At 43.3% G+C, this 24,242-nt stretch overlaps 1 protein-coding gene and 1 long non-coding RNA gene across 3 annotated transcripts; both read right to left on the bottom strand.

The window, feature by feature from the left end:
* Positions 1-565: 565 nt before the first annotated feature.
* LOC306915586 (ankyrin repeat and SOCS box protein 3-like) lies at positions 566-10,381 on the bottom strand. 2 transcript variants are annotated; one of them, XM_079493008.1, is made up of 10 exons: positions 10,085-10,381; positions 8,273-8,478; positions 7,307-7,477; positions 7,092-7,204; positions 6,842-6,974; positions 6,122-6,299; positions 4,582-4,800; positions 3,192-3,488; positions 2,909-3,042; positions 566-1,446 (listed from the first exon to the last, which is right to left on the bottom strand). In XM_079493008.1, exons 2-10 carry the CDS (start codon positions 8,469-8,471, stop codon positions 1,244-1,246), a joined length of 1,647 nt encoding a protein of 548 aa, XP_079349134.1. In that variant the 5' UTR covers positions 8,472-8,478; positions 10,085-10,381; the 3' UTR covers positions 566-1,243. The 2 variants fall into 2 exon arrangements, with proteins under 2 accessions (XP_079349134.1, XP_079349133.1); XM_079493007.1 differs by having other exon boundaries at positions 7,307-7,480.
* A 921-nt stretch (positions 10,382-11,302) lies between these two features.
* On the bottom strand, positions 11,303-14,063 carry LOC306915590. Its single transcript, XR_013788849.1, has 3 exons — positions 13,808-14,063; positions 12,190-12,372; positions 11,303-11,804 (listed from the first exon to the last, which is right to left on the bottom strand). It is a non-coding gene; the product is annotated as an uncharacterized lncRNA (long non-coding RNA).
* Positions 14,064-24,242: the final 10,179 nt, after the last annotated feature.

Here is a 24,242-nt window from a genome sequence, read left to right on the forward strand (position 1 = left end):
GCTGACACCGGCCGATGATTGGTCAGATTGAATGTCAACGTAAGATGCCATAGTTCAAAAGTTCAATATCGTCGCGTAACGTAACAAATTGTTGTTTTTATTTTCGCGTTGCAATTGTTATTTTTGTTTTAATTAAGTCCCATAATGGTCACGTTGGCCAATCACTGGTCGCGTAGGCGTACGTGTTTTAATGCTTTTTTATCATTATTATTTCAATGTAATTAAAATGTATTATAAGACAGTGGTGGATGAGATTTAGCCTCTCAGACCCAAACTAAATATGACCACATTTCCATGCTGTATTGATGTTGGTACCATTAGGAGAGATAACAGGCAAACGTTGATCAAAATAACAATTCTTCTACATTCTGTAATTGTGTAGACTTCATGCAGATGTTTAACAATAATTTAACTCTTGAGAGTAGAAAATTCATTCATTTCAAATTTCAGTAATTTAAATTTGTATTTCAGTGAAATCTCAAACTCTACCACCAATGTACCACTGCGCTCTGACCACTATGATACATTCACTGTCAAAGTAAAGTGTTCAACATATCAAAACATGGAGGGCGACACTAATTTTTTATTCTTAGATTATGCCATAAAATAACAGACGTTTCAGATATCCAGCCTTCATCAGTGTGAATAGAGGGTATGCGTGTGACATAAAAAAAATCACACCTGTGTGAACTGAGTGGTGTAAGGTCTTATATAGACTGATCAGCTGTGGTCTGACGTAATGTCTGCCGTAATGAAATCACACCCGTGTGAACTGGGTGACCATAGCAACCATGCTCATTTTTTGGTACGAACAGACAGACAGACAGACACGTAAACTAACAAAGCCAGTTGTAGGAGTGGTTTACACCACTCAAAAACAAAACAAAGGGGAACACTTACTGAATAAACTACTTTGTGGCCTTGACAGCCCATACATTCAAACAGAAAGGTCCTAGCTGATACTAAATTGCATTAAACAATGTTAAACTCATTTTGCCACTCACTGAATGCATGCACATACCCTCTATAGTAAACAAACAAACCAACAATCTTTCCACTCCTGGCGTTCTGAGCAGGAAACAAGGGAACAGATGTTCTCAACTCAAAGGAAAGCAAAAATAGTAATCAGCACTTGAAGATAAGTTGGAAATAATGTACAAAAGGTTTAGTCATATTGCATGGATACAAAATAATATAAATGTACTATAAAGAGAGGCAGAAGGGCATAATTACACAAGTGTCTTTATAGAACATGTCTGTGAATGTGTATGTGTACGATATCGGTGTGCCTTTGATCTGGCAAAGGCGGGGGTGGTGGGACGTCTGAGAAGTGGAGGTAGCCATGTAGTCGGGTGGGCACTGGAAGCTGCTGGATGAGCGTCGGATGCCCCCCCAACACATCTCTGATCTTCAGCCTGCAGAGGTGGAAGAGAGACGGTACACAGTCTAGAGAGGAAAGGGGAGAGAGAGAGAGAACAGAGATGGATTGTTAAAATTCCATTGTTCAGAAGACACTGTGGAATCTGTTAATGCTGCTTTGTTTCTGCACCACATGTCCATTCAATCCAACCTTGGGTCGGGAGCATAGACTGTAAGGTCGGGAGCCTATCTTCTGTTTCTGTAGCATGAGGAAGATGGATGTACCTGTACCTGCCCTGGACATGACGCTAGTATGTCGCAAGGCCTTACCCCGAATCCAACCCTTTATACCAGGGGTATAAACCTGTTTCATTTGAAAAAACATTATTTATTCACCATTTCTAAAACGGTTAGTCCCAATACTTGATTCTGATTGGCTGGTTTATGATTAGACCGTGTACTAAATGTCACAATAAATAATCTACACCTTAAAGCTGCTATAAGCAATAATGACAAAATTTGAATGACCTTTTTTTGGTATTTAGACAGCCATCAATGAGTAAAACGCTCCCCCCAAAAAATGAGTCTCTGTGACACATCTAGGCATCTGCATTCAAAGATGTTCCTAGAAGCTTTGTCATTGGTCAAAAACACTTCTAAGCACCACCCGTGCTCTAAGGACTGTGAATGAGTCTCTCCAGGCGGGCTTGTAAAGACAGCAATCCTATTCCCCTGTGAACAGCTGACCACCCTCGTAATGTAGCCAAGTAGCCATGCTAGAGTTTGTGACATGATGTTCACATACATATCAGCTAAATCTGCCACCACATAAATGTTGTTTGTCAATGTAACTTCGTTTGGCAAAAGTTGACAACTAACAAACAAAGCCTGACTGGAATGGCTGCGTAAACAAGGAAGTAGCTCTATCTGGTGGCCGTAAAGTGTAACTACTTTCTCCAGTAGGAATAGTTTTATGAGTTTAATATTGCCAATTGTTTGTAACCGTTTTAGACACGTCTCGTGCCTCACCACGCCTCTCAGCCATTATAAAATACAAGGTAATCTGAGACCTCTTGTGGCTTATTGCTTTATTGAGCCACGGAACAACATTTGATGAGATTTAGCCTCTCAGACTCAAAACTAAAGAATATTTTGTTTGTCGTTGGATAAGATTTCTCATACCGGAAGTTCAATGAATATATGGCAGTTGAGACCGTTGTCCTATAAATCGGTTACAAAAGAAGACACAGTACATCATTTTATTGAGCATCATAAACAGTGGTATAGGTATCGTTTCTGTCTCGGGGGTATCACGAGATTTGGCTGCCAGACAGGAAGCGGTGGAAAGTCTCACGATACTTGGTACGTTCAGAAAGGTACTTTGTGCTCTTTAGATACCATACCTCTATAAAATTACACAGTGTACATACTGTACTATTATGGCAGACAATCTTCCTTATTTACTCTGATTCTACGGCACTGTCCGTGGTTTTAATAATTCTAATTCTAATTCTGTCCTAATTTCTGACTTGATCATGCGTGGCCTTACCAAAACAGGCCAGTGGTGTCCAGGTCTTCTCATCCAGTCTCCGAAGCAGAATGTTTCTCAGATCTTGTGACAGGGTCGACCAGTTCACGAATGCCAGTAGGTAGTTCAACACCTCGCTGTCTGCCTTTTCCAGCCTATGAAAATAATCACAAGCTCAATTGACGGAGCTAGTACAGGGGGTCCCCAGCTAAATGATTGATAGCTAGGGAGTATGAACCAAAGTGTTACCGTAACAGTGTACGAATTAAGTCACATTTATGCGTTGAAAAAGCAAAGAGCTTACATGATGGGCTGCAGCAGTAAAGACGGCTCCAGGTCTGCCTGTAGGAGCACGGGCAGCCAGCAGGAGGCAAACTTCACATAGTTGAGTGCTACACAGAGCAGTGCCCTCAATTCAGTGCGCCTCAACGCTCTTCGCTGGTCCGGTATGGAAGAAAGGGTCCGGCTCATATTCTGGATCTTGGGGATACGTCTGTGCTGCAGTATCAGCGGCAGCAGCTCTGGTTTAATGGGCAAGGCAAACATCCACACAGCCTCAGTCAAAGTGGCTCCTGCAGCCAGAAGCAACTTCACCGTTTCACTGAAAGAAGATATTTAGTTGTATATTTCAGCCATGTCATACAGCAGAAAAACTGCATTTTAAATTTACTGTACATAGGTGTTAGACTCCTCTGGCGTTTCAATAGCGCAAGGTGACGAAAATAGCCTACAGGCAGCTCGTAGTGATAAACACCACACGTGAAATGCTACAATAAGGATGCAAGGATGCAGCAGAAAGAACACCATTATGAAGGAAATAAGGAATCGGCAGTGATGTGACATCACTGGCGATTCCTTGACTTGGGTATGCGAGAAGCACCCAGATGCAATCTTGCAGTGCGCTCTGATTAAAGTGTTACCCGCCCGCGTTTAGTTCAGATAACGCTCGTCCCCGTACCATAGCCCCGTACCCGTGAAGTATATTTTTCCACCCGCTTTCACCCATCAAAGGTTGCAGGACTCTGGCATGTGGATAGTTTATCCACTTACGGTGCTGTAAGTGTTCTAATATAACTTTCAATTGAAAATGTTACACAGTATGTCCTTAAAAGTAAGACAAAAGGGCAAAAACAAATAGAGAAAACAACTAAAACTGTTCAAATTAGAATGGTAAAAAGGGGAATTTGATTAGGTGGGGAAGGCAAGTCTGAAGACGTGATTTTAATCCATTTACTGTAGGACTGAGGCCGAAGTTTTCTGAAAAACGTACAAAAAATTACAAAACATTTATGTTGCTATACTGTACATAGCAACAAGAACCCCAAAAGGGGTTCCCGTCTTGAAGGAACAAACACCAAAAGTGATTCCCGTCCTAAAAGGGTTGAAGAAGGGTGAGTTTCATAGGGAAGGCCAGCGAGTGAGAACTGAGAAGGCCCTGACACCCCAGGTTCAGCGCTTTGTCCTGGGGACCACCAGGGGCATGGTTATGTATGAGGTCGTAGTGGTAGCAGAGAGCTGCTAGGTTGTTCAGGGCCTTATAGGTGGTGAGCAGTATTTTAGAATCTATTCTGTATTTTACTAGTGAGCCAGTCCACTTCGGGGAGCCAGAAAGAGGGGCTTTGAGCTTGTATCTCTGATATGTTCAATGTTTTTTTGTTTGTTTTTGTTTTTGTTAAATGAGTTTGTGTACAAACCTGCACGGTTGGTCATCGTCACACGCTATAGACATGGCCAGCGGTGAATGATGACCCAGCTTGAGACTGCAGTCCTGGGCGTCTGGACTGTAGCCCTCCTGCAAGAGCAGCTCGACACTCCACCGCCGATTCTGATCCACAGCTACGTACAGAGGACTCACCATGGCCTCGCCGCGGTCACACGCACGGTCCGTCACAGCTATCAGCCTCTTGAGGATGCTGGAAGCACAGAAGTGAGAAACATTTCTCAGTATACTCAATGATTCACTCAACTCACGATACGATTCAAATCACGATATTAGGTTCACGATACGATTTTTAAAACGCAAAATTATTTTGCATCTTTTCCAAATTATTTCTCTTATGGCCCCTACACACTGTAGGGGTTTTAAAGTTGTCGGCGAGTCATCAGATTGTTATGTATGTCACACTACAGGAGTCTTTTTTGAGGGGCGCTAATGTTTGTCTTTAGTTCAATGTTTCAATGTTTGTTTTGTAAACGCCATTGACAATGAAGGGAAAATGTATGTCATAATGTGCCTCATTTCGTCATATTGTCTCTTTATTGTTAATGGTGTTTAATGTTTGTGTTGGCACAGTTTGTTTTATATCACCATTACATCACCTAATAAACATGAGTTAGACTTTAATATATTAGCGCCCCTCACTTCACACGGGTGTGATTTTTGAAATTGACTGTCATTATATCTTTGTGGCTTTCACACTAAACGATTGGTCGCCGACTAGGCATCACACACTGCAAGAGTTCACCAAGATGCGATCCAGACCCGATCATATAGGCTACATCATTTGTTTTTTATTCCAATTCATTTTGACATTGCACGTACGTGCAGGATAGATCTGGTACCCACACCGTGATACAAGCGCAAGACCGACACAGGACGCTTTCACGGGCCGGGACGTTTTTCGGGTGTAAAATGTGTGCTAATTAGTAAGGCCAGGTGGGGCCTCGGGCCAGCCCAGTTAAGACCCAGGTGGGGCCTCGGGCCAGCCCAGTTAAGACCCAGGTGGGGCCTCGGGCCAGCCCAGTTAAGACCCAGGTGGGGCCGGGCCTTCATTTTCGGGCCTGTTGAGAACTGTTTTCGCCAGCTGCCGGGCACAGCTGCGCTAATAACCTTGGGGCGTTTGAATGGACATAGTCAGAGTTTGAATGGACCGGTATCAGTCAAAAGGGAGACATCGAAGAGAAAGGACGGGTGGGGAGGATCAACATATGGAATGTCAGTTCAGGTAGGCTCCATATATGGAGATCTAAGGTTCGAGGTCAGATGTAGAGTTGCTGGCCGGCTCTATGAGATGAGATGATGTATGATGATGTATGATGATAAGAGCGCCCCTCACTTCACACGGGTGTGATTTCTATGAAATCAATTGAAATTTTCACCAGTTTGAATAGCGAATATTGCCAATCTACAATCTCACAACACGTTTTATAATGACATGCAGCCTGCAGTGTACTGTGTATATACAGTTATACATCACAGAGAAACATCTTATGGATCAGTACTACAGTAGGTACCTGATGTGGCCCAACTGAGCGGCAGCGTGAATGGGGAGCTGGGGCCAGTCAGAGCTGCATGGGAGGTTAGGATCAGCGCCGCGCTCTAAAAGAAGCTCCACGCATCCTTCATAACCCTCTTGAGCTGCAATAAACAGCGGCGTGGCCAAGTCCTCGACCTGGGCATTCACGTTGGCACCTACAGTACAGTGGAAAACACACCACGTGAACACCTAATAACAACAGTAATGAACTAGAAAGGTGCAATTCTGGGTAATTGCAAGTGTGGTTGCATTGATGCGAGTCGTGGGGAATCCATTTTTTTTTTTTTTTTTTTTTTTTTTTTGGACTTTTTTTTTTTTAATTATTATCTTTTATTTGCTTTTAACATTTCATTTACATACAGTTTATAAAATGCAACCTATAAATAAATACATTTATATTATATAAATATATTTCTATAATATAGTGTGTGTGTGTGTGTACACGCATGTGTGTGTACGCGCATGTGCGTGCGTGCGTGCGTGCGTGTGTGCGTGCGTGCGTGCGTGCGTCATTGTGTCTTATCAATAAAATAAGATCTGGTTGCAAAAGGGGTGAAGTGTCCCTTTAAAGGCAGAAAAGCCCCCCAAAAATATTTTTAAATAAAGAAGAGAGGACCAGCCGGCGGGCGGACCATGTCTAGTAATAATGATGATGATGATGATCGTCACAAAGACACAGTAAGGAAAATTGGTTGACCTGCATCAATAAGAATCTCCAGGCACTGCTGCTGTCCGTACTGTGAGGCTAAAAACACAGGAGTGATCTTGTGGTCATCGAGTGCCTCCAGGTGACACACACCAACCAGTGTGCGTAAAATGTCACTGTGACCCTTGGGAAAGAAAATAATAAAAGTGTGACATGATTCATGGTATAAAATGTAAACTGCACATCTGTGTGTGTGTGTGGAGGGGGGGGGGGGGGGGGGGTGCGTGCGTTAAATTATTACCTTATAAACAGCTTGGTGAAGGCAGGACCAACAGGAGGCAGTATGTGTGCCGTTGACTTCTGCACCTTTACGGACTAGCAGTTCCACAATCCCTTTATGCCCAGCATCCACAGCTACAGTATATAGGAACAAAACGGATAAATAACACATAATATACAGATTTAAGTACCACAATGACAATAGTAATGAATGAATGCGTTCGTTACATACAGTACCTGCAAAAAGAGGACAGGACAGATCGTTGGTTGGCTGGTTAATGTTGCCGTGTGCTTTCAGAAGGGTTCGTACCACCGGCAGGTTCCCTTGCCGTGCCGCCAGGTACAGTGCAGACTCTCCCTCGTGAGTCAAAGAGTTCACGTAGCCGCGATGGCCGTGCGATGAGCCTGCTGCTTAGCAATTCAGAGGAGAAAAGAAAAGCAGGAAGAGAAAAGGGCGTCTTTAGCCACTGAAACCTAATACTGTGCCATACGACGAACATGAGCCATGAGCAATAATGTACGGAAGTATTTGAGACCACATATTGATAATCAAAGGCCCCTTTTCCACCAAAATAAGATAATAATAGAACTGGTTCCCTTCTAGATTCTTGGAACCGTGGCGTTTTAATGGAACCGGCGGCCATTTTTTGGTTCCAGTTCTGAACCAACTTTTAGGGTTCTGAACTTCTGAACCAATTCATTTTCAGTGGAAACACTCTGAACTGGTTTAATATTAGGCGGGAAAAAAATACTTGAACCGGTTCAACCCCGGTGGAAAAGGGGACATAGGGTACTCGTGTCGTACGTGGCACAGGGGTAAAGTGGGATATGGTGGTTCAACTGCAGTGCTCTTATTTTACATTCCACAGACCAGAAGACAGAATGTTGCGTGTTGTGTTTATTGTTGGTTGCGTCTCCTCTCAAACGTCCCCCCCCCCCTAAACTGACTCCGCCAGATGGGGCAGCAGAGAGTACACTGGGTTCCCCCCTCCTGCTCCCATCTGGGAACTCTCAGGCAGACTTGATGCCCGGCCACAAAACGGCCTGGCCAATCAGCAGCAGCTATCCCGCCTCTAGCTGCTGCTGATTGGGAGCAGGAGGGGGGACTCTCTGCTGCCCCATCTGGCGGAGTCAGGTAACCCCCCCCCCCCCCTCCCAAGTATGTATGAACATAACTGTTTGCCGTATACAATCCTTGCTTACCAGCAGCAGACAGGATCTCTTGCACGCACTCCTTGTGGCCAGCGGCTGCTGCCTCGTGCAGGGCGTTCCAGCCACGGTTGTCTCTGCTGTCTACGCTGAGGCCTTTGCGGATCAGCTTCCGAACACGCTCTCTGCACCCGGAGCGAGCTGCTGCCGCGACGCTGGACACGGTGTCCCCGTAACACTCAGTGAAGTCCATTGCCTTTCTAAGTGTTGGAATTTAGGAGGATATACAATTATATTATACATACAGGAACTGGGAAGTTTGTGTTTTTTTCCCTCACCTATGAATACCTTAATGGAGAGAGGGAACAACAAGTTTAACTAGAGTAGTTTTCCACCCTTAAGCATAATTTTATACTTTGTCGCACATGTGCAAAAAATAATGGAAATGGCAGATCTACAAGCTCACAACGAGTTGCATAGCAGTGTTATCGGCTTGTTGATCTGATATTGTCACTATTTTTGAAGAATTGTAACGTTTCTTGAAACTTCTCACCTATTTATTTATTTTTTCACAGTTTTGTTTATTCAAGATTTCAGGGTATGCAGAAAATCAAATAATATGACAGTATATGTGACACACCCATATGGAACATACCAAAGAGATAACATGTACATATAAATGTCGTGACCACTATATGCTAAATATTGTGGTAGCATAAAAGCAATTGTATAGTCCTATGCTAACAGGGAAGTGATGACAGTTACAAACCACATAACCTGAATCAAGTTGTGAAACAAAAACACAAACGTAAGACAAGATAAGACAAGACAAGACAACATGGCATGGTCATTGGTCACCCCTCCAAAACATAATGGACGTGGCAGTGCACCCACACATGGTTCCTAATAATAAATATACTGGACAACCCAGCTGTGTCGGGAATCGTATATCTAGTATGCTCAGATTCAGGATTAAACAAATTCAATCTGGAATAGCTTGGAACTGCAACTAATTTACAAAACTTCTCACCTATGACATGCCCAAAATAGGGACTGTTTTATTAAATTGTTGATATCAATTATTTTTATGATACATTAAATCGATTAGTTCTCTTAACTTCTGCACCCCTGATCTGCAGGGCAGAATCATAGAACCATTAGGGCTATGGACCAGAGCTACCCAGCTGATCTGTGATTGGACGGTGATAAAACCTTTCCAGTTTGCTCTCTGTGAGTGAAAAACATTTAGCTAATTAACTTGCCCTACATTTGCCAGGAGCCCAGGACCGTCAGAAGATAATTTACAAGGAAGGGGTGCTTGCATAGCCTTGGATCAATTCAAGACTGTCTTTTGACATTTGCATAGAGAAATACGAAAGTATTAGTCAGACTCGGATATAGTCTTGAGCCAAGGCTAGCATTCTGTCATTGCTGTGTGACTGTGACTGAGAAAGTTCATACAATACAGTGCAAAGAGAGATTCCTGCATTCGTGTTTAAACCTAAATGGAAAACGTAAAAAATAAATGTCCAATTGATTGATTGAAATATGTATTAACAGTTTGCAGAATTACAGTACAATTCAAGCACAACGAGTCAATACAAAGACTGTTAACTGTGAGTGGACGACCCAATAAAGCATTACACTTGCTTACAAGAGGGTCCACCTTGTTCAATTCATCAAAAACATCACCAACGCAATGGACCAGAGCCCCACACACTTTAAAGTGTTACGCTAGGACACAATTTAAACAAACGTAGTACTGTAGTGATTAATACTGTATATGATTTTATATATGTATATAAATACATGTATACACGATTACACGGTAATGATGAAATGAAATGAAATGAAATCTATATTTACCCAGGGTATCTGGGCTAAGCTCAAGAACTTGTTTCCAGCCAGGCCCTGCTCATAGAACACATTTCATCGTAGTGGTTGATGCCTTGTTCAAGGGCATTTCAGCGGTGGTAATTTTAACGTGTCGGACGGCTGGTTCGAACTGGGAACCTTCCGGTATCTAGACCGCGCCGCTATCCGTTCGGCCACCGCTGCCACAAAGTAGTAACGAGGAAAGTTCCTACCCTGTGGGCATTTGGTCCATTTATAAATGTATATCAAGTGCCAGTTGGGGAGTTTCACCAAAGAGGACCATTTTACCAGTTCACTTTACTTCCGTACACACACGGCTGCGATTGGTCAACAGAAAAGCCCCTGTGACATGATTGTACCAATATTATTGTGGGTGCAAAAACCAGGATTATGCGAGAGGCTCCCCCTAGTGGCTAATCTGAATTCCACTGCAATTTCAGATTTAAATCAACTAAGGCAAATACCGTTAACTTCAAGTCATGATTTTTAAAAGGTCAGTTATAAAAAGGTCTTTCAAGGGTTGTCAGTTTTAATTTAATGCTGCTACATCCACAAATTCCACCTGCATCCTCAGAGGAGTGAGAGTTCACTATACCAGATTCTAAACCCTTTTCATTCCAAAAAACATAGTTATACAATTTGTCATCCGTCTCTGGTCCCCAAATCTTTTATTCATAAACTCTGGTAAGGGTTCATATATTGGACGCCTGGTGTTGAGAACCAGTGTACTATGAAGGCATGTGGTACAGCGTAGACAGTATACTGTACCACACATGTGGGTCCCCGCTGCAGTCTATTCCAGAGCAGAGCTTTTCACTTTGTGCCCAACAAAGAGACAAGTCAAAATCTCAAGTCATACCTGTATTTAGTGAAATAGACGATCTACAAGCACAATGAGCTTGTAGATCTTTTGTCTGGGGGTGGAAAATAAATTCCTTAGTGGTTAAAATATTCTTTGTAGGTATATCATTTTTTTGCCTCTGCATGGGGAAACTGGGTGTGCAGAAAATACTTATGTAAACAGAAATGTTATATTACAATACAGTATATTGCAATAATGCATGTCTGTCACACAATCCCAAGGCACACCAATAGGAACCAAGTGTCTATTCAATCAATTTCTTAGAAAAAGTACATTAGTAAATAAACCAGGTGAAGGTTTCATGGACATTACAACTAGTGGCACAACTTCCTTTTAAACATTACCATACTAAATTATACCACCAATTAAAAATGTATTACATTTATTATTTACATAATGCATATATTTACAAAAATGTACATGTGAGAACTTTGCTATTGCCATTTACATTGATAATTCATAGATATGTTTGACATGAGACCTTTTCCATATGATGGTACACAGAACATAATTGATACATTGTCTTTGGCACAACAAACTGTAGTATGTTATGTAGCCTACATGACAAGTAGTCTACAAGGTCCCAACACAACACCAACACGTGAGCTTGTAGATTGACCATTTGCTGTCGAGTCACACCCATCCAAAACGCATCACTCTCATTTTGAGTAGGCTCTCAGAGAAAAAAAAAAAATATATATATAAAGGTCGATGAAAGGCAACATGTCTGCAAGCATGTCCGATTCAACCTCAGGGATTGCCAAGCAGCTAGACTCTTCACAGTAGACGACTGCAGCTCAGAAAGGCCAGTGACATCAGCTTGCTCTCCGAGTTCTTCTCCTTGACGGCCTAGTTGAGAGGGAAAACTAGCATTAGAATTATTGTATTTAAACATGTTTTACGCCATTATATTATACTAACCCTAGTGGAGAGGAACTCTTGTATTAAACATCCCCATCTAACTCCATTATATGCTACATTTTACTAACCCTAGTGGAGAATAGACATTTAGTATTCAATATTTATCCACGTAAACATCCCCATCTTACTGCATATACTCACTCCAAGTTACAATCACATGCAGAGAGTGTCTCAGTAATCTAGAATAATTGGTCTGAACATCTGTACATCGAAACTATAGGATGCCTGGTAAAGAAATGACCCTAGCATCCGTCTTAAATAACATGCCATCTAACCTACATTTATACTAACCCCATCCCTAGTGCCAACTCACCTGGAAATGTTCATTCCCCTCACCGACGTGCTGCATAATTGGTTTCAGGTGAGCCTCATCATGTTGTGAGATGGGTCTCCTGATGTAGCTGGAAACTGTGATGAACCTTGATCAGCCAGTCCATTAAGACAGCTCACATGTGTGCCGTTATCTTGTAGCCCTTCACGTACCCTGGTGTGTGACCTGTGCAAACAAAACATTTCATTACATTGCTGCAAGACACCAGGTCACATTATAGGCCCCACCTGTCCCAATTATAATATACAAGTCTACAAGCACACAATGCGTTGCACAGATTTGTGAGCTTTTAGATTGGCATTTTTTGCCTATCTAAGTTATTTGTCAAATCTGCCTAGTGCAATTTGTGTTTACAATGCCTAAAAGCCAAATACAATAATTGCAATTGTTTTTTTCATTGAACATAAACATTTCATTTCTATGACAATTAAATGTCAAGTAAAATGTCATGATTGTGACACAGACAACCCTTGTAACATCACAAATTATACACACACACGTGGTTTAGAAGACATTTTGTAGGGCGAATCTAGCCCCTAGGATGACCCGAGGCCCACCACTTAAAAACCACATGCTACGGTGCCCAAATCTGAATTTAGGTGCTCAAATTAACTCAAACTGAAGCAATTCAGTAAAGGTCAACACTCCAGTAAAAGGCCTAAATACTCTCCAAGAGTTGGGGAACAACATATCAAGAGAGTGGAGTGGTAGGCCCTTGGATTGACCGAGGACCAGTGATTAAATGTACCCCACTGAAAAATAGCAGATCTACAAGCTCGTAGCGTGGCACTCGGTGCAGCACTACGAGCTTGTAGATCTGCCCAAAGTTGAAGGGCTTCAACCTTGGGTACTGGGTAGCTGAAGTTGAAGCTATGCCCTTCAACTTTGGGCACTTTTACATGTAGGCTGACCCAAAGTTGAAACAGTTGCAAGGGGGACATCTTTGGGCATGGGGTCCTCATCGTTGGATATGTTGTTCCCACAACCAAGAAGAGTATTTTACCCTTTACTGGAGGTCCTAAAATGACCCCATGAGGAAGCGTTGACCTTTAAATTGCTTCAGTTCATTAAGACCACCTAACTTCAGATTTGGGCACCCTAACATGTGGTCTTTAAGTGGTGGGCCTGTGGTCATCTTAGTGGCTAGGAGGTACAGTGAAAGGCCTACATACTCTCCCAAGATGGAGGAACAACATTTTACAATCTGGGAACCCTAGGCCTTTGTATGGCTACAGTGCGACTGGTTCAATCCTACCCTAAAGCTTGGCCTAAAACGTGACACCAAAGTGGGGTACATTGCATCCACTGGTCAATCCAAGGGCCTACCACTCCACTCTCTTGATATGTTCTTTCCCAACTCTTGGAGAGTATGTAGGCCTTTCCCTGGACCTTCTACTAGTGGGTAGATCTTGTTGAGCTGGTCATTTTGAAAGTAGATCTCACGTCATAAATGTGTGGGCACCCCTGGGCTAGAGTGACAAGAGTTCATGCAGCTTTCTCTGCTCCAGCATTTGGCGAGTCGCCTTGGATGAAGAGCAGTGTTCAAAGATAAGAGAAAAAGAGATGAAACTACTTCAGAAAAGTAGTGTGTGTGATTTACCTGGAGTCCGTGCTCAGTTGTGCATGTTGTAAGGGTCTCCCACCACACACCTCCTAGCATGCTCCATGGTGGTATCACCTTGGACGTCTGCCTGGAGTGCTTTGGATCCTTGGTGATTTCTGTAAAAGGTTTGTTTTATCTACGGGTGGTCCTTCGTCTGATCCCTTACCCTTTGAGCTGTCCGGCATGGTGGCCCCTGCCAAGACCTGCTCTCTGGGTAAGCGATTCGCAAGCTCCTCCACCAACGTCAAGGTGACCACCCATGGGAGGAGTCCCAATTTAGTCATCGCCAATTCCCAATTGCCCCAAGTGTCCTTGAGTCCCTGTTGCTGGCACCACCACAGCTGGGGAGGTATAAACTACTGTGTGCATCCTCCCATACACACTTGGAAGTAGCTTCTGCAGTGCAGCAAAAGGGACAGTCACTTGATCCATCGCCAGCTTAAGTTCCCACCCGTAAACACGGCCAATTGTGTTTGATGGAGCGCCAGGCCAAGCTGGAAGCACTGCAGTTACTCCTGGGCGTTGAACCCAGCTTTCTGCTGCAGTGGTGGGTGAGTACTTTACCTCTTACCACACCCAGACGCCCCACAGACAGACAAACGCAAGACGCAACCTAGAGCATTCACAGGGTTGAATGGCACCTCCGCCAGACACAAGGCCAACTGACTGGTGAAGATGACACCGAGCAGCAGCACGCAAGACTCAGTCGGTAGAAACCTGTGAACTGAACATACTGCAGAAATGATACAGGCAAACAAGACACTTTGTTAGTTTTGTCATAATCACCATTGTTATGTTAAAAGTTAAGTCAAAACAGTGCGATAGTGTCAAGTTTCTCTGAGAGGGCTAGCACATGTGGAGGAACATGAAGCCCTCCCAGATCCACTTCCTGCTGAAGGCACCAAACCAACTCTCACATCAACATAGATCACCCTTCCCAACTTAACACACCGATGCCCCATTATTTGTGTGTGCATTTTTCATAATTTCTAAAGTAGTCAGCCAATAGGAAAAAAAGAAAAGTCAACCACCCCTTAACCTTAAATGACTTATCAATATTGTAACAATGGAGCAGCGGTGTGCCCCAGAGGCGAGGACACGCATTGGTATCAGCCAACCTGATCCAATCACTGACATCACAGGCATCCTCTAAACCTGCAGGTTCCACACAGGTCGTCCTCATGAAGAACTATAAACAAATCAAATTGAATTTAGTTTAATGTAATTAAACAATTATTTGAAATGAAGAGCACGTCACTTCACACGGGTGTGATTGTCAAGTTCCAAATTGGATTGAAATATTGTAGATCCAGTGAGGTGAATGAGCTAAAAGTCTAACAGAAAAAAAATGTATTACAGTAATTAATCAATAATACTTACTTGCCATAATACTTACTTGCAGTCTTGCACGTCCGAGGTAGGCGACGGCTCTTTGATCTTACAGTCTTGCTTCGAGGAGGACCTCTGCCGATGGTCTGAAGGGGAAGGCGCTCCGTCGGCTCGTCGCTAAAGGCGAGACACCTCCGTACCTTCTCCTCGGGGAAGCTACAGAACACAGACAGCTGCATCTGTAGATGGTCACCCTCCACTGGCACGGGACAACCCGTGGGAGAAAGGTCACTTTCCTGATCCACTCGCCGGTAGAGCTCAGGGACGCACGCTGTGATTCCTCAGGTTGTCCACGTGGACGTTGATCTGCCTTCTGGAACGAGCCCCTGCAATGCAAAACACGTTAGTTAGTTTACCATCATCGTTATGCTAAACTGAAATGTTTGTTGAGGGGTGCTAGCCCCTCCTATGCTCAACATGGAAGACAAAAGTGAGGACACAAATTGTGATGATGTATGAATATGATAAGAGCTCCTCTAACTTCACACGGGTGATTGTTAAATTCCAAATTGGATTGAAATATTTTGTAGAGCCAGTGAGGTGAATGAGCTAAAAGTCTAACAAAAACAATGTATTACAGTAATTGATCAATAACTTACTTGCACGTCCAGAGGTTGAAGACAGCTCGTTGATCAACTTGATGTGACACCGCTCCAATCTGCTGTTCTGCTGAAAGTAACTAAACATTTACTACTAACTGTAGCCTAATTAAGTACACTTTTTAGGTAGACCACTGTAGTAATATGGAAGTAAAATACTTTATACATCTCATTACAATACATTAGTTACAAAATATTAATTTACCAATTAAGCTTACTTGCCATAATACTTACTTGCACGTCCGAGGTAGACGACGGCTTGTTGCTCTTACAGTCTTAGACCCGTCATGCTTCGAGGAGGACCTCTGGCGATGGTCTGAAGAGGAAGGCGCTCCGTCGGCCCGCCGCTAAAGGCGAGACACCTCCGTACTGTCTCCTCAGGGAAGCTACAGAACACCGACAGCTGCATCTGTCCATCTGTCCTGTAGACGGTCACCCTCCACTGGCGCGGGACGACGCGTCCCCCCAGTTCCCATGTGGCGGAGACACCGGAGATGACTCTGGCCAGCTGCTGACCGTTCACCTCCACAAGGTCATGCTGGTTGCCGCTGCGGGCGTTCCAACACCTGAAGGGGGGTAAATGAGAAAAAGAGGTTGCGCATCAGCAATGGAGTGCTAAACCCAAATCCAGTATATGCGTTTCAGCTATGCAGCCTTCATCAGAGCATGATGCTTCATGATATAATAAATAAATGGAAATGTGTGTACTTAGAACAAAAAAAAAAGGTAGCAAATAAATGGTGGACAAATTCCTACCTGAAGGGGGGTGTTAGGGTGTCAGGGTGGGGTGGAGTCACGAGGGACCTGGAGAATTCCTGGAAAAGAATGTTGTTTTGAGTGGTCACCACCGCTGGTGTTGGCATAGGCCGGCGCACCCGCACAAACTTCTTAGTAGGGGGGTCATACTGCACACAGCCACAGCGGCGGTACTCGGGTCTGAACGCCGGCCTCCACCGCTTAGTACGCTGGTCATAGCGTTGGTACACCGGCCTCCACTCCTTAGTGAGACGGTCATAGACACACTCGCAGGGTCTGTTCAGGTGAACAGCAGGTGTGAAGTCCTTTGGAGGTCTCAGGAGCTGCTCGTCTACTACTGTGAGAGAGGAAAGGTCACTTTCCTGATCCACGCGCCGGTAGAGCTCAGGGACACACGCTGCGATGGCCCCCATGTCGTAGTCGGTCAGTGGGCGGTTCCTTAGGTTGTCCACGTGGACGTCGATCTGCCTTCTGAAACGAGCTCCTGCAATGCAAAACACGTTAGTTTACCATTAGCGTTATCGTTCTTAACTGAAATGTTTGTTGAGGAGCCCCTCCTATGCACAGGTTTGAGTGTTTGTGTAAACACAAACATGGAAGCCAAAAGTGAGGACGCAAATTGTGATTGGCCAGAATGAGATGTATGAATATTATAAGAGCTCCTCTCACTTCACACGGGTGCGATTGTTAAATTCCAAATTGGATTAAAATATTTTGTAGATCCAGTGAGGTGAATGAGCTAAAAGTCTAACAAAAATGTATTAGTTATTGATTAAAAACTTACTTGCACGTCCAGAGGTTGAAGACAGCTCGTTGATCAACTTGATGTGGCACCGCTCCATGCTGCTGTTGTGGTGAGGGGGTGCTGAGAGAGAGAGGGGGGAGAGAGAGGGGGGGGGGGGTGCTGAGAGAGAGAGAGAGAGAGCTGAGAGAGAGAGAGAGAGCTGAGAGCTTTGCAGAGATCCGACACCTGTGAAGGAGAGAGAGAGAGAGGTCAGTTTATTATGTCAGTGGTGGAGGAAAGTAACTAAACATTTACTACTAACTGTAGCCTAATTAAGTACAATTTTGAGGTAGGCCACTGTAGTAATATGGAAGTAAAATACTTTATACATCTCATTACAATACATTAGTTACAAAATATTTATTTACCAATTAAGCCCCAAAATAGCTTGTAGATAGAAAAATAAGCAGATCTGCTTATTTTTTAGGGATAATATAGGCCCCCAGCTATGTCCAACAAACATTAAATGCCATTGATAATGGACAATCTTGAGTGTTTGGGTAAATACAAACATTGCTGTAACAAACATTGATGAAAGTGAGGACACATTTATGATTGGCCGGGATTACATGTATCCATATATGATGATAAGAGCGCTCCTCACTTCACACGGTGTGATCTTTGAAATATTAATTTGGCCAAATTCCATTCATAATGCATATAATTACTGTAACTGTTGATTTGCTCCCATGCACTCTAACCTTATTAGGTCATGTATAGCTCTGGTCCATAGCCTTACTGCTTCTATCTGCAGGGCAGATATAAGCAGTAAGGCTATGGACCAGAGCTAGGTCATGTTTGGAAAAAAACTAAAAAAACAGATCTCCCAACGGTTGCGCTATGCTTTTTTCACAACAGTGAGACTAGATGGTGACCGATTTGAAATGACTGTGTAATCCGTTGTTACTAGTTTGATTCAAATGTGAATCACGTTTGAATCAAACGAGTAACATCATAACCGAGGCCCAGAGCCATTAACGTCAGCTCGTTCACGATCGTTAACGTTTAAATGCAAGTAGGCCTGACTCATTTAAACACACTACAACTTACAACGGCAACCGACAGCCTATTTAAATGACATTACCACCGTTGGTTTAAAAAAAAACAAAAACACAACTGTTCCATAAACGGTGCAAGTTGCATCATGTACCGATGACAGCCACACCGACGACCGACCTTGCAGCTGAGCTTCTAGACTATAGACGTTAACCCACGCTACAAACACATCAATAAATAGGCATTTTAAACTGCATAGCATTGAAATGTCAGGTGGCGCTAAACCCCCAACGGACTAGCTCCGTTTGGAACCTCATATCTAGGTAGCCCCTTTTGGAAACCTACGTTAAAGTTTCTGACATTTAAAGTCATCAAAATGTCAGAAACTTTAACGTAGGGTTCCAAAAGGGGCTAATATCTAGGCTGCTACGCTCAAGCGTACTAGCAGCGTAGATAGAGGTTCCAAACGGAGCTACCGTTGCACGACTCCACGGGCATTTCGAAAATAAACTCACCGTTTGTAGAGGAAAAGCTGGTTAAGAGCAACAAATAATACTGCTGCAAAACGCTGGTTCCTCTAGTTGGCGATGTACAGTATCCTGTTTAGCGCTGGTCTGGTTGGTTGGTTGGTTGGTTAATTATTGGTTTGCTGTTAGGCAGTTAGTGATGCTGTGAAGCGAGTAGAATGCGACTGGTCCGATCAAGGTCTGGAAGCATTCAGAGAGGTGAAGCTCCGCGCTGTGGTTTAAATACCTGCAGTGGTCTGCTCGAGCAATGGGCCCGCCCCTCGTCGTTGATTGGTCAGCTGTGAGCTGACACCGGCCGATGATTGGTCAGATTGAATGTCAACGTAAGATGCCATAGTTCAAAAGTTCAATATCGTCGCGTAACGTAACAAATTGTTGTTTTTATTTTCGCGTTGCAATTGTTATTTTTGTTTTAATTAAGTGACACGTCCGTTTAGAGGATAAAATATTTAAGTTTAAAAGGTACGAACGCTCGTTTATTTACTTTTATTAAAGTGACATACGTTACGTTTGTTGAACCACCACTGCGGGCCACTGAGCAGATCTTACCGTAATTACAATCCTTAATGCGCAATGAAATTATTTGTGGTGTGTTTACTGTTTACATGACATCACGTCAGAGTACATTAGCACATCAGCACATTAGCACATCAAGCTACTGTCGGTTTACAATATTAACCGAATCCCCCATTAATTATGTAAATGTGGCCCACCCGTTGTTTGTTGTGTATTGATAATAGAGTACCGGTATAGTATTTCCGTATTTACATCTAGGAGATTTACATTAAACCTAAGACAAGTGATGTGTCCTGAAGAAGCCACTATGAATGCTGCTATAACACTGTCACGGGGCAGCCATAGGGGGGCAGCACGTTTGATTGATTGATTGAAGAATTTATTAACAGTTTGCAGAATTACAGTACATTTCAAGCACAAACTCAATACAAAGGCTGTTAACTGTGAGTGGACGACCCAATTAAGCATTACACTTGTTTCCAATAGGGTCCACCATGTTCAAATCATCAAAACATTTAGAGACGTACAAATAGACACTTCTATAGACAGAACAGGAATTCATCATAAAGGAGGTAAAAAGGGAAAAGAAACATATACAGTGAGGGGGGGGGGGGAAAGGGGTGGGCGGTGGGGGGGATTCACGTTCAGCTCCGTTAATTTGTTTGTTTTCCTTGGAGGAGCTGCGTTGGGTCCCCAAGTCGGCTCCGTGGCCGTACCTTGAGTTGGCTGTGTGGCCGCGACCGTCTCTTGTGTTGTCCTTGCGTTCGTGTTTGAGGGATTCCGATTTTACAGGGGCCAGTTTCGAATTGCAGCCGTCCGTAGGTGCCCTTTGAGAGCGGTTTTGAAAGAGTCAAGGGATTCGCATGTCTTAATGACAGTTGGTAGGGCGTTCCAAATTTTGGTGGCATAGGAGCGAAAAGAATTTAGTCCCTTGTTTGTGCCGAATCTGGGTTGTACATGGTTCGTTGTACTCCCTCTGGTGTTGTGGGTGTGGACTTCGTTAACATTAAGGAAGTATCTAGACAGGTACATGGGTATCTTGGTGGTGTATCGAATCTTGTGGACCAGACCCATTGCAAGATGCTGTACTCTGTCGTCGACCCTAAGCCATTCCAACCTGTCTAAGTGGGCAGGGGTGAGGTGGGTTCGGGGGGCTAGGTCAAGTAGGAGCCTGACCAGTTTGTTTTGGGAAGTCTGGAGCCTGGTTTTAAGGGCCTTTGAGGTGCTGTGGTACCAGGAGGTGCATGCATAGTCAAAGAAACCCTGTACAAGGGCTCCTGTTAAGGTCTTCAAGGTGTTTTTGTTGACCAGTGAGGAGATCCTGTAAAGGAATCTTGTTCTATGGTTGACCTTTTTGATTACGTTGGCGGCCATTTTATCACCGGAAAGATTAGCCTCCAGGATGGAACCTAGGTAGGTAATTTCATCTTTACGTGTGATAACATTGTCACCCACTTTAACCAAGAAGCCATTTGCCTTGCTGAGATTACTATTAGAGCCAAAGAGAATGGATTCAGTTTTTCCCAGGTGTAAAGATAGTTTGTTATCAGCGAGCCAGGTGCAGATTCTACCGAGTTCAGAGCTGAGGGCATTTTCAACCTGCAGTTTGTCCCTGTCCGAGACCAGCAGTGCTGAGTCATCTGCGAACAGGAACAAGTTGCAGTCACAAGCTGAAGTCATGTCGTTTACATATATTAGGAACAGTAGAGGCCCTAGTATGCTTCCTTGTGGAACGCCACAGCTCACTGGGAGGGGGGGGGACAGTGTTCCGTTCACTTCCACCATCTGTTCTCTCCCCTCCAGGTAGGATTGCATCCAGCTCACTGATGTGCTATCGAAACCAATTGCTTTTAGCTTGTTAACCAGTATGGAGTGGTTCACGGTGTCAAAAGCCTTTTGGAGGTCCAGCATGACCATGCCGCAGTATTTGCCAGCGTCCACCTCTTGTTTGATGTGGTCGCTCAAATAGAGAAGGCATGTGTCAGTGGAGTGGGATGTTCTGAAGCCAGATAGAGACCTGTGCCCTATAGAGACCTGTCTCGCGTTGCCAGACTGTTGCCTCTCGCAATTTCCAAGTGCTTATACTTATAGCATTCGGAGATTATAGTAATAGTTATCTGGCTACACGAGACTATAGAGACAAACCGGGACAAAGCCATAGACTGTGGACAATGCACACACATTCATCTACACAATTGCTTCTAATTAATTATCACTGGCCAGCTTGAAAGTGACTGTGGGGAGTGGTGTGTTTCATATGTCTCAACTATATCTTAATGAATTCCTGAGCATGGACATTGCAATTATTTTAAACATGATGTTCAAATTGGGTCACCTGTCCTGACTCCTCTCCAGTGCTGGCAATCCTCCTGTTGATTGGGAGGTGCCAAGTGCTGTAGAGGAGAGGGGTGTTTGTTCCCGTTTTATATTGTAGATTTTCTAATTATAGGCCTAATGTGTTTGTAAAGTGGTGCTTGAAATATGAAATGTAAATAGTTAAGTAATGGTGTGTAAATTATGCAAAGGCTCAACTTATGTAACGTAGATAGCATTTTATGTAGACATATCACTATAGTATATAGGCCTACTCCGTTTCACTGAGCTTACGTATGATTCTATCTTGATGACTATTTCTATGTATTTGATGTATTACCATGTGTTGTTCTTGCTTGCTGTAAGTCACTCTGGACCACTTGCCCAAAATGTGCTGATCTCATCACATTTGTGATGACGGCTATGGCCGTTTTGAACCCAATGAGTGTTTTTTTGTGCAAAACTAATGCTTGGAATGGATTCAGAAACATGAAAACCCCCTAGTTTGACACTCGCATGCTGATGCTACTTAAAGCATAATGACATTTTTAAAATGTTCCCTTATATAGATTGTTAAAAGCGCTCCAAGGCTCTAGAGCGATGCGAACGGTTTTGTTTTCATTAATCTCCGTCCTGTTTATCAATCTGCCACTTGACCATGACCTTGAACTTGGACGGAGAACTCCGGCTTGGACATCCAAGGGTAATGGTATGGTCACATATAAACCCCTATAAAAGAAATACCGCCGGTCAGCAAGTGGATTCATGTATGTATATTGACAATATTTTAGGCCAATAAAAAAAACGATATACTAAATTTCGCACCCCCGGCTGCCGGACTAGAATAGAATAGAATAATCAGAATGTGATTTTCATAATGTCAGATATCATTCTTGTAATCATGTATATACTACAGATTAAAAAGAATAAAAACAATTCCCGTTTTTCATTATTGTGTTGATTAACTTTTTCCATACCACTTCAGTGCTTCGAACTGAGGAGTTCCCTTCCCAACAGTTTGACGAGGCTACTTATTCCTGACAAGATCAGCATGGTGATCGGATCCCCGCCGGCGAACGTTTCTGCTTGGGCAATCTGTAGTGCATGAATAAAGCCCCCTGCCCTCCTTTAACTTTAGACAGCAGGTTATTCAATCGAGGGAAACCGCTGTTTCAACCAGTGTGGTGGTGGGTAGGACATTTTGCTCAGAAACAATTAGCCCTTCGCTAAGAGCCTCCCCAAACTGTCAATGTCACATTAGCAGCGAGGAGACAGCTAGGGCAAGCTGTCCTTCTCCCCCATTGAGATGCATGTTAAATGATGGGATTTCTCCATATAAATATAATGGATCATTTCAGTAACAAAACCTTCATAATGTCTTCTAAATCTAGTCAACCAGGCCTGCAGTATTTAAGTCCGACGTAATTTTGTAGTGCTACGTTACGTCCGGGTCCAAGTGGCACCAGCTCCCATCCGCATCTCATTGTAAATAGAATATCTAAACGCGTGAATCTTTTTACAATGACGTTACAATGAAGCCATTGAGGGTTAAAATGGGTCTTAATGCTTCCAACTCGAGTAGAATTATTAAAGTCCATTTGCTCAGTAAAATATTTCGGGGGCATATTTAGAATGTTTGCAGGCTTGAGTATGTTGAATCTAGTTTGCATTAATGAGGATTTAGTTGACACAATGAAATAAAATGGCGATAGTATTCCGTGTGGGGCAGACGGCCTGTCACAGCCAGATTTGGGAGAGCAGCACAGCTTTGTTGTTGCGAGGAAAGCGGTGAAATGAGACTTTCGTGGTTGTTTTCGTCTCAGATTTAGTCCGACGGAGCGTCACAGTATAACTCTATGGGGACACAAAAGCGACACAAAAGTAGGACCCGGAAGTATCTCAGGAGGGGGCGCTCACGTCACAGCTAAAATACTGGCAAATGTGCATGACATTATTTCAATAAGCTAGAAATACGAGGAAATGACAGAGGCAGAAACAGTATCCAACAATCAACTTTAATGACTGTCCGACGGGAGTTTTCATGTTGCACGGTAAGAGTACGGTCATTAGTATTATTGCCATCACCTGGGTGGCTCAGACGTGTACCTTTCCCGACGTTAAGCTGTGTATGTGTTCAACAACACAGCCATGAAAAATAACAATGACAGCTATGAGGTGACGAAAGTTGCTAAACTATTTGGCCCTTTTTGGGGTGGGGTTTAAGCGAAGGGCTAATTCAGGAGCCTAATCCCAATATTCAAATTTCTGCCTCCTTCACACCAATAGAAACACATTTTCAATATGGGGTGGTACCAATCCTACCCACTCATACAGAATAAACACATGCAATTGGACAGTGGTTATAAAGTAACTAAGTACATTTACTTAAGTACTGTACTTGAGTACAACTTTGAGGTATTATTTACTTTACTTGAGTATTTCCAATTTTGGATACTTTTGAAAACTTTAGTTACTAGTTACTTTACAGATTTTGATTAATATTACAAAACATTAGCCATTCGAAAATAGCCGATCTACGACACAATGTGTCA

The sequence above is a fragment of the Electrona antarctica genome, assembly GCF_951216825.1.
Source record: "Electrona antarctica genome assembly, chromosome: 22".
In the NCBI taxonomy this organism is placed as follows: domain Eukaryota; kingdom Metazoa; phylum Chordata; class Actinopteri; order Myctophiformes; family Myctophidae; genus Electrona; species Electrona antarctica.

What these genes read in the sequence shown, in the direction of transcription:
- LOC306915586 (XM_079493007.1), bottom strand. Translation starts at nt 8,471, where the DNA reads ATGGACTTCACTGAGTGTTACGGGGACACCGTGTCCAGCGTCGCGGCA. An exon ending in AGAGATCCTGTCTGCTGCTG is followed by an intron (nt 7,481 to 8,272) that starts GTAAGCAAGGAT and finishes TGAATTGCTAAG; the next exon opens with CAGCAGGCTCATCGCACGGC. An exon ending in TTCACCAAGCTGTTTATAAG is followed by an intron (nt 6,975 to 7,091) that starts GTAATAATTTAA and finishes TTCTTTCCCAAG; the next exon opens with GGTCACAGTGACATTTTACG.